The 12,995-nt window shown below is 43.2% G+C and overlaps 1 protein-coding gene across 1 annotated transcript in view; it reads right to left on the bottom strand.

Moving 5' to 3' along the window:
• Positions 1 to 12,995, bottom strand: part of tbc1d14 (TBC1 domain family, member 14) — a 36,680-nt gene that overhangs the window by 5,738 nt on the left and 17,947 nt on the right. The window contains exons 5-8 of the mRNA XM_030779707.1: positions 3,480 to 3,598; positions 1,999 to 2,081; positions 1,670 to 1,787; positions 1,280 to 1,386 (exon numbers count right to left, since the gene is read on the bottom strand). Of these exons, the coding sequence (XP_030635567.1) occupies positions 1,280 to 1,386; positions 1,670 to 1,787; positions 1,999 to 2,081; positions 3,480 to 3,598 (427 nt within the window). The remainder of the gene's footprint in view (positions 1 to 1,279; positions 1,387 to 1,669; positions 1,788 to 1,998; positions 2,082 to 3,479; positions 3,599 to 12,995) is intronic.

Below are 12,995 nucleotides of genomic sequence, written 5' to 3'. Positions count from 1 at the left end.
TTGTAATTCGTTGCGATGATGTCTTGATTTTTAGAGATGTGTAAATTTGTTCACTACATTTGTAAGTCGCTATTTGTGATTCATTAATGTTTGCTCTATGAGTAAATGTCAGAGTGAGATAATGGGGTTTGATCATTACACCTACAAGCTGTAGTCATTTCATTACTTAACAGTGTCCAACTGGATCCTCTAACAATGGTTCCCAGTGTCTCAACAACGTGAAACATAACGATTAATGTGTCTGGATGACTTATGTCTGAATTTGAGTATGAGAAAGGGAACTTGTTGGTTTTATCGTTTTACTCATACACAACTGCGGCCAATCAGACGCGGCTCACACATGCCGCAGCGACGCGATTAATCCAACTCTCTGTTAAACTACAGCCCACTAACAGGTGACTGATGTGTATACGTAGATGTAAAGTTGTGTTTGTCTCGTGTTGGCTGGCAGTGTGTTATGTAACGACAAGAGTGTGTGATGGTTTTAACAGGGAACCAAGGTGTCTGAGTCATTTACACCGTCCACCAAGTGTGAACAAGGTGTCTCAGAAGGGATGCCTTTTAAAAACAAACAAACAAACAAACAAACAAACAAAAACCTTTCATCATTCACCTCATGCCTCAAAATGTGTAGGTCTGCAGTAACATCTTTTCTGCATCATTACGCACTTTGGTGATGAGTTAAAACACAAATGAAGTGCTTCACCGTAAGACTGTCTGTTGGTTTACTCATCTCCTATCCTGACAGCCAACCCATGGAAAGCTTATCTTCTAACACATGAATGTTTGAGAGTGTGTGTGTGTGTGTGTGTGTGTTTGAGACGACATGTGGGCAACATGCAATGTTCATTCTGAGAACATCTTTCACTCCTCTCTCTCTCTTTTTCACTCCTCCTCTCTCTCCCTCCTCCTCATTCTCTTTCTCTTCCTACCCTAACTGGACTTGTAATTCAATTAAACAGATCAAATCTGGACATGTATCTCCCTCTAGAGTCTCTGTGGAGACTTAAACACTCAAAGGCTGCTCATGTGCAGCGGCTGTAATAAGCAGACCTCACCAGCAGAGGGAGCAGTTCTCTACTGGTGATGAGTCACACATGTGATACCGCACACACCACCTCTTCCGTTTTCCTGTCTCTCTCTTAACCTCTCTGTGTGAGATCAGTTTTGTTTAAACAAATGTGCCAATCCAAACAAACCCATTTTCACAAACACACACACACACAGACACACACACACACACACACACACACACAGTTTGAGGTTTGGTTTGGTGTACCGTGTGTGATGTTGAGCTCGTTGCCGACTGCGAGGCTCCAGACTTTCCCCCTCACACTGGGCGGCAGCCCCTGCCACCATAACTCCCTCACCCTCCGAGAGGAGCACCTAGCACACAAAAACATACATACACACACACGAACGGGGGAGGGGGGTGTAGGACATTACAAATCATATATTAATGACACAAACAGGTTGGATAATTAATAGTTTTAGTATTATGTATACACAGGTGCACATGTATATGTGTGTGCATATGTGTGTATGTGTGTGAATATATAAGTATGTGCGTGTTTGTTTATATATGTATAAAAATGTGTGTGTATAAGTGTGTGTGTGTACATATAAGTGTGTATGTATATATAAGTGTGTGTGTAAAAGGAGAGCTCACATTGTGTGCCAGTTGGGTAGTATCTCCTGACTCCAGATGAGGGCAGCATTGCCAATGCTCTCCTCTAGTTTACACCTGTCCTCCAGCTGCTTCCTCCTCTTCTGAGCCTCCTTCAGCTCTGCACTCACACACACACACATTCACACACACACACACACACACACACACACACACACACACACACACACACACACACACACACACACACAGGACAAAACAGAGTTACTCGCACTCAAAACACAAGAACATGGAAACAAAACACAAGAATGCACACATACCCCCCCACCCCTCTCTCTCTCTAACACACACACACGCACACACACACAAACCTCTCTTTTTGGCCTGGGCAACCATCTCCTCATACTGCTGTCTGTGTTTCTGTGCCTCCTCTGCAGGCTTGGCCGGAAGATTCCTGGGCAGAGACAAACACAAACAATTAGCTGATAAAAAAAACACCTGCTTAGTCCAGACATGTGTGTGTGCGTGCCTGTCTAAAGTGTCTGTGTTTTGTGAGACTGTGCTGGAAGGAAAAGAGCGTGACTGAAAAATAGCCAAATAACACAAAGGGGGGGGGGGGGGGTAAAACAGTGGAACAGTAGAGAGTAGCAACACACTCCTCCCTACTCCTCCCCACACTGAAGAGCATTATTAGCACTGAAAATGAAATAAGGGTCGACACTTCATTAGCAAACAAATACCTGCAATTGTCTCAGTATATTCTCTCTCTCTCTCTCACTCTGTCTCTGTGTCTCTCTCACTCTCACACACAGGCATGCACATGCACGCACTGTTATAAAGTTGTTAGTGGGTTATAGGTAAAGCTTAATACATTAATCATCTCAAAACAGCATAGTAGTAAACTTAAATCTTCAATGAAGAGTCATTTGTGGACAAAAAAAAGAGTACAAACTGATCACCAGAAATGAAGCTCTTGATGATGATTACATTCAGATATGGTGATAGTCTTAAATGACAGGGTTTGGAGAATTAGTGTTCCTGGATACAGGCCTAACGCTGACAGGGTTAAATGGGCAGAGAAACACTCTGTTCCCCTTGCTCCACCTCTCTGAGGCAGAGGGAGGGATCTATGAGACTGCTGAAAGTTTAATGCAGTCCTCATCACCTCTCAGTAATCAGCTTATAGTCTTAAAACAGGCCTCTTCAGCTACAGAACGCTCCCATGGACTTACACACACACACACACACACATGCACACTAACACATATACTAATACACAAACATACACACACACAGACACATGAACACACATGCACTAACACACAAGCATACACAGACACACACATGCACTAACACACAAACATACACACACACACACATACATACACACACACACACACACACACAAACACACACAGACACACACTAACACATATACTAATACACACACACACACACACACGCATACACACACAGACACATGAACACACATGCACTAACACACAAGCATACACAGACACACACATGCACTAACACACAAACATACACACACACACACATACATACACACAAACACACACAGACACACACTAACACATTGCAAATTCCAAAATCAGTAGAGGGTCAGAGGGTGAGTGTGTTTGTGCTGGAGAGAGAGGCAGAGAGATGGAGAAAGAGACAGTCATTGAGGAACAGGAAAAGGGGGAGAGGGAGAGAGGGAACCTGAATTCAGTTTGGGACAAAACAACTACTTGAAAGTCACTTACATGCACTTAAACGTAAGAGGTGCTTTGGACACAGAGACAAACACACACACTCGCGCACACACTCACACACACATAAACACACTCACGCGGGCCGGTCCTCCAGTATAAGGGCGGTGGTGGATAGCGGCTCAAAGTCCAGATTCTTCCTCACACTCTGTTTGGGAGATGTGGGATCACCTGCTCGTCCACTCCTCCTTTCATATTCCTGCCCAACAAACAAACAAACAAACAAAGCAACCATTAGCACACACTCCCCTGTCCTCTTCTTCTCGAGTCCTAAAAACCATCACCTTAATTATCCTGACATTCTGCACTTACACAGTTTAAAAAAAAGGAAAGGAAGAAAGAAAGGTTTCCAGAAATGACACAACTCCTGAGCAGCAAACAGTCATTTTATGTGAATACGTAAAGCAGATAACACAACAAAGCTGTCATAATGCATTAAACTACTCAGGAAACCCCTTCAAACACAAACACTCCAAACAAAGCACTGCTCCTTATGTAATCAACCACTCCTCTAATCACAGTCCATGATTCAAACGTCATAAAGAAAAATCATAAATCACAGAGACGTCTAAGATATCAGTGCATGAACCAAAAAAAAATAAAATCTCACGTGGAAGAGACGGTTCTGTACTCCAGTGCTAAGCTATGTGTACAGTGTGAAAGTCTATGTGTACAGTGTGAAAGTCTATGTGTACAGTGCTAAGCTATGTGTACAGTGTGAAAGCCTATGTGTACAGTGCTAAGCTATGTGTACAGTGTGAAAGTCTATGTGTACAGTGCTAAGCTATGTGTACAGTGTGAAAGTCTATGTGTACAGTGTGAAAGTCTATGTGTACAGTGCTAAGCTATGTGTACAGTGTGAAAGTCTATGTGTACAGTGCTAAGCTATGTGTACAGTGTGAAAGTCTATGTGTACAGTGCTAAGCTATGTGTACAGTGTGAAAGCTTATGTGTACAGTGCTAAGCTATGTGTACAGTGTGAAAGTCTATGTGTACAGTGTGAAAGTCTATGTGTACAGTGCTAAGCTATGTGTACAGTGTGAAAGTCTATGTGTACAGTGTGAAAGTCTATGTGTACAGTGTGAAAGTCTATGTGTACAGTGCTAAGCTATGTGTACAGTGTGAAAGTCTATGTGTACAGTGCTAAGCTATGTGTACAGTGTGAAAGTCTATGTGTACAGTGCTAAGCTATGTGTACAGTGTGAAAGTCTATGTGTACAGTGTGAAAGTCTATGTGTACAGTGCTAAGCTATGTGTACAGTGTGAAAGTCTATGTGTACACTGTGAAAGTCTATGTGTACAGTGCTAAGCTATGTGTACAGTGTGAAAGTCTATGTGTACAGTGCTAAGCTATGTGTACAGTGCTAAGCTATGTGTACAGTGTGAAAGTCTATGTGTACAGTGCTAAGCTATGTGTACAGTGCTAAGCTATGTGTACAGTGTGAAAGTCTATGTGTACAGTGCTAAGCTATGTGTACAGTGTGAAAGTCTATGTGTACAGTGTGAAAGTCTATGTGTACAGTGCTAAGCTATATGTACAGTGCTAAGCTATGTGTACAGTGTGAAAGTCTATGTGTACAGTGCTAAACTATGTGTACAGTGTGAAAGTCTATGTGTACAGTGCTAAGCTATGTGTACACTGTGAAAGTCTATGTGTACAGTGCTAAGCTATGTGTACAGTGTGAAAGTCTATAGTCTATGTGTACAGTGCTAAGCTATGTGTACAGTGTGAAAGTCTATGTGTACAGTGCTAAACTATGTGTACAGTGCTAAGCTATGTGTACAGTGAGAAAGTCTATGTGTACAGTGTGAAAGTCTATGTGTACAGTGCTAAGCTATGTGTACAGTGTGAAAGTCTATGTGTACAGTGCTAAGCTATGTGTACAGTGTGAAAGCTTATGTGTACAGTGCTAAGCTATGTGTACAGTGTGAAAGTCTATGTGTACAGTGCTAAGCTATGTGTACAGTGTGAAAGTCTATGTGTACAGTGCTAAGCTATGTGTACAGTGTGAAAGCTTATGTGTACAGTGCTAAGCTATGTGTACAGTGTGAAAGCCTATGTGTACAGTGTGAAAGTCTATGTGTACAGTGTGAAAGTCTATGTGTATGGAGGTGTGAAAGTCTATGTGTATGGAAGTGTGAAAGTGTGTGTGTGTGGAAGTGTGAAATTCTATGTGTATGGAAGTGTGAAAGTGTGTGTGTGTGTGGAGGTGTAAAGTGTGTGTGTGTGGAAGTGTGAAAGTGTGTGTGTGTGTGTGGAAGTGTGAAAGTGTGTGTGTGTGTGTGGAAGTGTGAAAGTGTGTGTGTGTGTGGAAGAAAATGCTGCAGTTTGGGACTGTTCACTCTGGCATTATGGGCCTGTGTGTTTAGCGCAACACTAGCACTGTGTGTTGAGTCAGTCAGGGAGCTGAGGGCCTGTGGAGGAGCTGACTCAGTCGTGTGTTGGGAAGTACTAGGTTACGAGCCGTCAGCCGGGTTCTGAGATTGAGCTGACTTTAGGGTTTTAAGATTGTGTGTGTGTGTGGGGGGGGGGGGGGGGGGGGTGTCTATGTGTGTCTATGTGTGTGTGTGTGTGTGTGAGATCAGTCACAGGTCAGAGCAGTGCATCACTATGTGTGTCCTCACACAGGAAGGACATTTCACAGTTTAGTGTGAGAAAAACTCTTCCCCACAGTCCTGCAACCACTCACAGCCAAACATTAATGAACTACACACAGCTCTGTAATGAGAGAGAGAGAGAGAGAGAGAGAGAGAGAGAGAGAAAGAGAGAGGGGGGGGGGGGGGGGGAGTGAGAGAGGGAGAACTAATTTATGGCAAAGCAAAGTGAAAAGTACACAGTATCATCATAATCTTATCCGATCAACGTGTGTGTGTGTGTGTGTGTGTGTGTGTGTGTGCCAGGGCAGCAGAGCGCTTTTTGAATATCTTTTTACGAGGACTCTTTAAATAAGCAAAACACACACTGTGGTAAGACCAGATAGATGCTACAGTTCATGAAGGTCACACAGTTCAATCAGTTCAGTCGTGTCCTCTCCAATGACACACCAAACAAACAAAAATAAACCAAATAAATAACAAAACCTCGACCAAAAATACACACAAAGCCAGCTCTCTGAGTGGGAGAAAGCTTGTGAGCTTGGCGTGTGTTAAAAGAGCCATGTGTTTGGAAAGATGACAAATCTCTACCGCTGTACGGATGGTTTGGCCGTGACGCTTCCATAAACTCTTATCTCCACAGAAGAGCGCGAGAGCCAACGAGAGCACAGCGCAAAATCATTTGTTCATGTTATCTCAAGGAGAGAGAGACCAAAGCACACAACAAAATGAGAAGAAGGGAGTGAGCGTGAGAGTGTGTTCTTGTGTTTCTTTGTGTGTGTGTGTCTAAGAGAGAGCGAGTGAATGAGATATTTTGTCCACTGCAGTCCCATTGCAACACTAACAGTCAGCGGTACAAGAGTAGCAGGATACACACAACACACACTCACGCACAAGCACGCACACACAGATGACACACAACATGCAGACGACACACATTACCGCATAAACCCCGTCACAACCAACCCACAGCACGCACACACACACACACACACACACACACACACACACACACACACACACACACACCCACAGCCCACAAACAAACCCAAAAACAAAAAAACAAAAAATCCTCGCTCACACTCTCACATATCTGACTGTTGCGCTGTCTCAACAAAATCCCCAATCTCTTAAGTTAAAAAAAAAAAAAAGAAAACGTCCGGAGGATTCAGAGTAATGCTGGCCATTTACTACAACTCCACTGTATTTTGCCTTCAGTGATCAGCGCAGGCCTTCATTTGTTTGAGAGCTTGTGGGAACTACGCATGAGCGGCTGTGTTCAGGTTTACAACACTAAACGGTCTGAGAGAGGCCGAGGGCAAGGTACACAGTCTGGAACCAGCTCTATCTCATAGTAGTCGCATGTCACCATTCCCAGATCCAACACACAAAACACACCCTACTCAACCACAAAACACACCCTACTCAACCACAAAACAGGACGCAAAGTCTTTTTGGGCACACGCTCTATAGCACTGGTGCTAAGTTCTGAGAGGCTAGGAAACAGCAGTGTTTTTGCTCTACTCTAGATTATCACATCAGATTATCACTCATCTGCTCATCACTGAGCCCTGTGGCTGTTTGAACTGGGTGTGTTGGTGCCAGTGACTGGCCAAACTACGCGGTCTAACAGGCGTCCAGGACTGGAACAGAGACAAACTGGTCTGAGGCATGCTGTGAGAGGCTGTAGACAGAGGATTTGGGGGCCGCTGGGATATCAGTGTATGCTACTACAGAGTGGGCCACTGCTGAGAGGAAAAAAGAGAGAGAGAAAAAAAAAAAAGAGAGACAGGTAAAAGTGGACACAAGGTGTGAAACAGAAGGACGGGACAGGATGTAGGACAGAGAAAAGGAAAGAGAGATTTTTTTTACCTGCTCTTTCACCTTTTGGTATGTAATATGTGTTTTTTCTTACACTTTCTCCCTCTCTCCCTCTCAGACACACGCACACACACACACACAGACACACACCCGCGTGCATGGTTCAGTGTGAGCTGATGTGAGACCAAAAGATGCTGACATTGTTAGGCTAGCATGGCTAGCCTCTGTGTGAGGACAGGGAGCAGTGTGCAACACGTTTCTATGGAAGTGCACCTGTTCCATTCACCAGCCTTAATTACAAGAACAAAAGCACATGTGAGCCCACGCACATACACATTCACACAGAGAAAGAGAGAGCGTATTAGGTAGTGAGTGTGTGTGTAGGAGGTAGTGTGTGTGTGTGTGTGTGTGTGTGGTAGTGAGTATGTGTGTATGTGTGTATGTGTGCGTGTGTGTGTGTGTGTATGAGGTAGTGAGTATGCGTGTATGTGTGCGTGTGTGTGCATGAGGTAGTGTGTGTGTGTGTGTGTATGAGGTAGTGAGTATGTGTATGTGTGTGTGTGTGTGTGTGTGTGTGCATGAGGTAGTGTGTGTGTGTGTATGAAGTAGTGAGTCAGATCTGAGAGGGAAGGATAAAGGGAATGCTTCATCAGCAGCACTGCAGCATTTACACCTTCACAGCCAAGGTCAAACACTGTTCACACGCTGTGTGTGTGTGTGTGTGTGTGTAGGAGAGACAGAGAGAGAGAGAGAGAGAGAGACAGTGTATGAGTGTTTGTATGAGACTGGGTTTGTATGACAGTGTTTGTATGAGAGTGTGTGTGTGTGTGTGTGTGTGTGTGTATGACAGAGAGTGTGTGTATGAGAGCATGCGTGTATGTATGACAGTGTGTGTGTGTGTGTGTGTGTGTGTGTGTGTGTGAGTGCATGTGTGAGAGACAGTGTGTGTGTGTGAGGGAGAGTGTGTGTGCGTGTCTGTGTGAGTAGGATTAGTCATCTATGATTAGAAGACCCACTGTACACACAGTTAGTTCCCATCGGACCTGCTAATGACCAGGGCAGGGAAACTACTGCTTCACTCCAAAGTCCAGTTACAATCATTCAAATGAGAGTTTTAAAAGACACATGGCATTCCCATCCAACTCACTGTCTGTCTCCTTCTGTTTTGCTCTTTTGTTTCCAGTTTGATAAAACAGGGTTTTCCTATCAAAAACCTCCTATAATGCCCTTCCGGTTAATATAATTTTTTATACTAATATGTCTGCTGTTTCTGCCCCTTCTGTTTTTTCTTCTCATTCTATCAGCGTCTGAAGAGACACTGCATTAAAAGGCTTAAAATTCAGTTCATTCTCTCTTTTTTTCTTATTTTTGACTAACTTTACTAGAAGAATCACAAGAGGTAACCACTGCTTTTACTCACTCCCATGGCAACAGTATCCGTAGGTTACTGGTCTCCTGAGAAACATGCGTGCTACCTGCAAGTGTTTACCATGACTGCTATTAACTTTTCCTCATCAACTGTAATGTACCATGACACAACAGAGAGGAAAAAAAATAAACAAATAAAATAAAATAATTGAGCTTCCTGACAGCATTTCAGAAGAGGAAGGCAGTAATATGCTCCCAGATTTCAAAATTGCCAATGTTTTTCCAGAGTTTACTTTCATATTCAAAAAACCTCAGTTGTAATATTGTGATCACAGATTAAGACGACAAACTGTCCGTCAGTTTGACAACGGGAAATGCCCAACACTGGAAGTCTATTTCAGTTTACTTCTGATACACACATTGAGAGAGAATCCAAACTGTTCACTGTGGATCAGATATCTCCACAGGAACAAGGAAATGGTGGCATCAGTCCACCAGAATAATAACTGAACGGGTCAGCACTTCACAAACCCCATCCCGAAAAACAACGAAGCCTCCGGAATCACTTTCACTGTCCCGTAGTCAGACACACTCTAAAAACAGCAAACAACAACAACGACAAACAACAATACATGATGCATTAGGGCAGGACACATGTATTTATTGTCTTAATTGAATAGTTTATGCTCTTGCCTGTAGATCCCCCCCCCCCGTGTTTTCTCTAACTGGTGCTGAGGCTGGGCGGTATATCGACTTTCTAAGGTATATCGATATATTTTCAAACGAGATATAGAGTGAGACAATACCGTTTATATCGATATAGTTTGCGTTACTGATGCCTTGCCTGTATACCTTGGCCCAAATAAATTGATAATAAACGGTACGGATGATACGAAATGTATATTAAATGTCTATATGAACAGAATTATTGTTGTAAATTTTTATTGCCGTACATTTAAAATTTGATGCAACATAACCTCGATATCCAGCTTGATTGTAGGAAAAAATGTAAACACGTTCGCAATCATTTTCTTACAAATGAAGTCTTATGCTTTCTGGTACACAGATGTTAAAAGTACAGTAAGAGGAGCAATACTCTTAAACTTAAGGAATAAACCATTAAATCTTCAATTTGTGTTTCACTGTGTTTCACTAGTAACTTCTTTAGCTTAGAGTTTGGCTTCTTTAGTAGCTTCTTGGTAACAAGAAACTGAAGGAGCTTTCTCAAAGGTAGGCCTATTTCTATTTATTTGATTTAATTTTTCATTTACATGTTTTGCAGTTGTATATTTTCAAACAGATTGAAACCCTGTCTTGGCATTTTATTTTGATCACAGTCTGTTTTAATAAAAGTGCTTGTGACATCTCACATGTGGCTTTGACTTACAACCGAACATTTAGCCCACCTTGTAGAAAATACCAAGATATATATTGTGTATCGCCATTCACCCTACATACCAACATATGATTTTTGGTCCATATCGCTCAGCCCTAATTGGTGCCCCTTTAAGGTTCCAAAAACAGTGTAAAATGCGGCTTGAACACTGTAGACACACAAACACGCACATACACACACCACTATCTGGCCAGAGAGAATTACGCTGTGCAAAGAGCAGGGCCAGTGGAGCTAATGCATGGAAAACATTTCAGCTCGCGTTTGCTGCCAATAGTGCAGTCACTGAGGTTATCATAGCCCGCAGGGCCAGCCTGGTGTGGGTGTGTGCGTGTGTGTGTGCGTGTGATGCGGCCACAGCTGAGACCTGGCTGGTCCACGTCAACTGACTCCTTTAGGAAGTGTCTGTGAACATGCACATACACACACACACACACACACACTCGCATGCACACAGGGCACTGAGGCCAAAATGTGCAACCTCATTCACAGTCTAGACCCTGCATGGGATCTAGAGGGCAAGAGCCAAAATTCAATCTCCTTAAACACTGACACCAATATTTTTACATTCTCAATATTTACTCAATTCAGATAAGTTAAAATGATCAAAGACTACGGATATTTTTGAACTAAACAAACAGACTAAAATATCAAAAGTATAATATTAACTCAATCATTTAAAATCCAAGCCGAACACTGGAGAAACAAGGGAGGTCAGAGAGAGATAAGTTTGCATTGTTCTGTTTTTCCAAGCCAGAGAGAACACCTTATCCATACCCAGGTCGTTCACTGATAAATATTTCAGCAGTCTCCATACCCCCTTTTCTCTCTCTCTCTCTCTCTCCCTCTCTCTCAAAAAAAATGACCCACATTTGACTGCCAGATGTCAGTCAGCGAACAAAGAAACACGTATCACTCGTGCATGTAAGAATGAAAATGAGATCCAGCCAAGTTCTCTCTGTCTTTAAAGGGAACTTGGCCGACATTGTGAATGACTGCTCTTTTATTGACACGTTCACACACACACACACACACACACACACACACACACATTAAACATGCTCAATCATTTGCCACTGAGTCACGACATGCGAGATTTACAAATTTACTGTTTGACCTCTCTTCCTCTCTCACAGACATAAGTGAAACATGCACACTCACACTCACCATGAACGCAGCACTGTAGAGACATCCAGAGTCCAGCGTTTTAAACTCCAGGCTCCATCATGGCTGCACTTCCCAGCCTGCCCGGCCGGCACACACGCTCACACACACTCACACACAGGCGGGATGTTGATGAAGAGGAGGAGGTGAGAGAGGAGGAAGGCCGAGGGACCGGACACACCCCAGACAGCGCAGACAGCATGATACCATCACATGCTGTCTCTCAATCCTAGTCTGTTACACTCTCTCTCTCTTTCTTTTTCTCTTTCTCTGTCTCCCCGTTCTTTTCTTGCTTGTATGCTGACTCTAAAGCCTGCCTCTCTCTCTCTCGCTCTCTCTTTCTCACTCTCTCTCTCGCCCTCTCTCTCTCTCTCTCTAGCTCTCTCTTTCCGCCCTCTCAGCATGCGCACACTGACGCTACTCTGAGAGGGGCAGCATCAGTGCAGCTCAGTGAATCTGATCTCTCTCTCTCTCTCTCTGCTTGTGTGTGTGTGTGTGTGTGATTAGTCACCATCGCTGCACTCTGAGAGAGGCACACAGATGTCCTAGACTTCATCGAGTCATTTTAATCAACTGCCGCCAGCAGGGGAGAAGGAGCGTGCAGGCAGTGCAGTGTGCTGCGATCAGTGCTCTCTGTGATCGGCTGGTTGTGTCTAGAGCCGTGTTCAGAGTGCCGAGCTGCTCCGGTGAAATTAGCCCAGCATCAGAGGCTGTGATGTCAGTCTTACAGGCTTTGTTCTCATGGGTACTCCAGTCACACACACACACACACACACACACACACACACACACACACACACACACACACAGCTAGTCCTACGGGCTTCACAGACTAGGAAACAGGTTCCCTGGTGATGAAATGTCCTGATAAAACATCCTGTACATTTAAGAAATCTCATTTCAGAGAAATGAACCGTCCTCTCACGGTGATGCTGAACCTCAAATTTCGAATCACTTTCTGTAATACCCTCTTTACAACCCCTAATGCTAGTGTAAAATAATGTTTTAAATCTAAACCTCTTAAAATAATAACTATTATTATTATTGACAAAATAATAACTTTCAGTGTTTTCAGAGTTGTTCTTCATGGATCATTCATGCCAGATGTACAAAATATGTTTTTTATGAACAACAGATCATCATCATTCCCCAGAACATATGACAAACTGGACTCTACATTCAAAAGATATTTTTAAACTGTTGCATGAATTTCTTTGTTGCTATTGCACAGGGTGAACTATAAACAACATCAGCT

This window comes from Chanos chanos, chromosome 7 (genome assembly GCF_902362185.1).
Source record: "Chanos chanos chromosome 7, fChaCha1.1, whole genome shotgun sequence".
Lineage (NCBI taxonomy): Eukaryota > Metazoa > Chordata > Actinopteri > Gonorynchiformes > Chanidae > Chanos > Chanos chanos.
The sequence above is the reverse complement of the archived record's forward strand: the minus strand, read 5'-3'. Positions and strand labels throughout refer to the sequence as shown.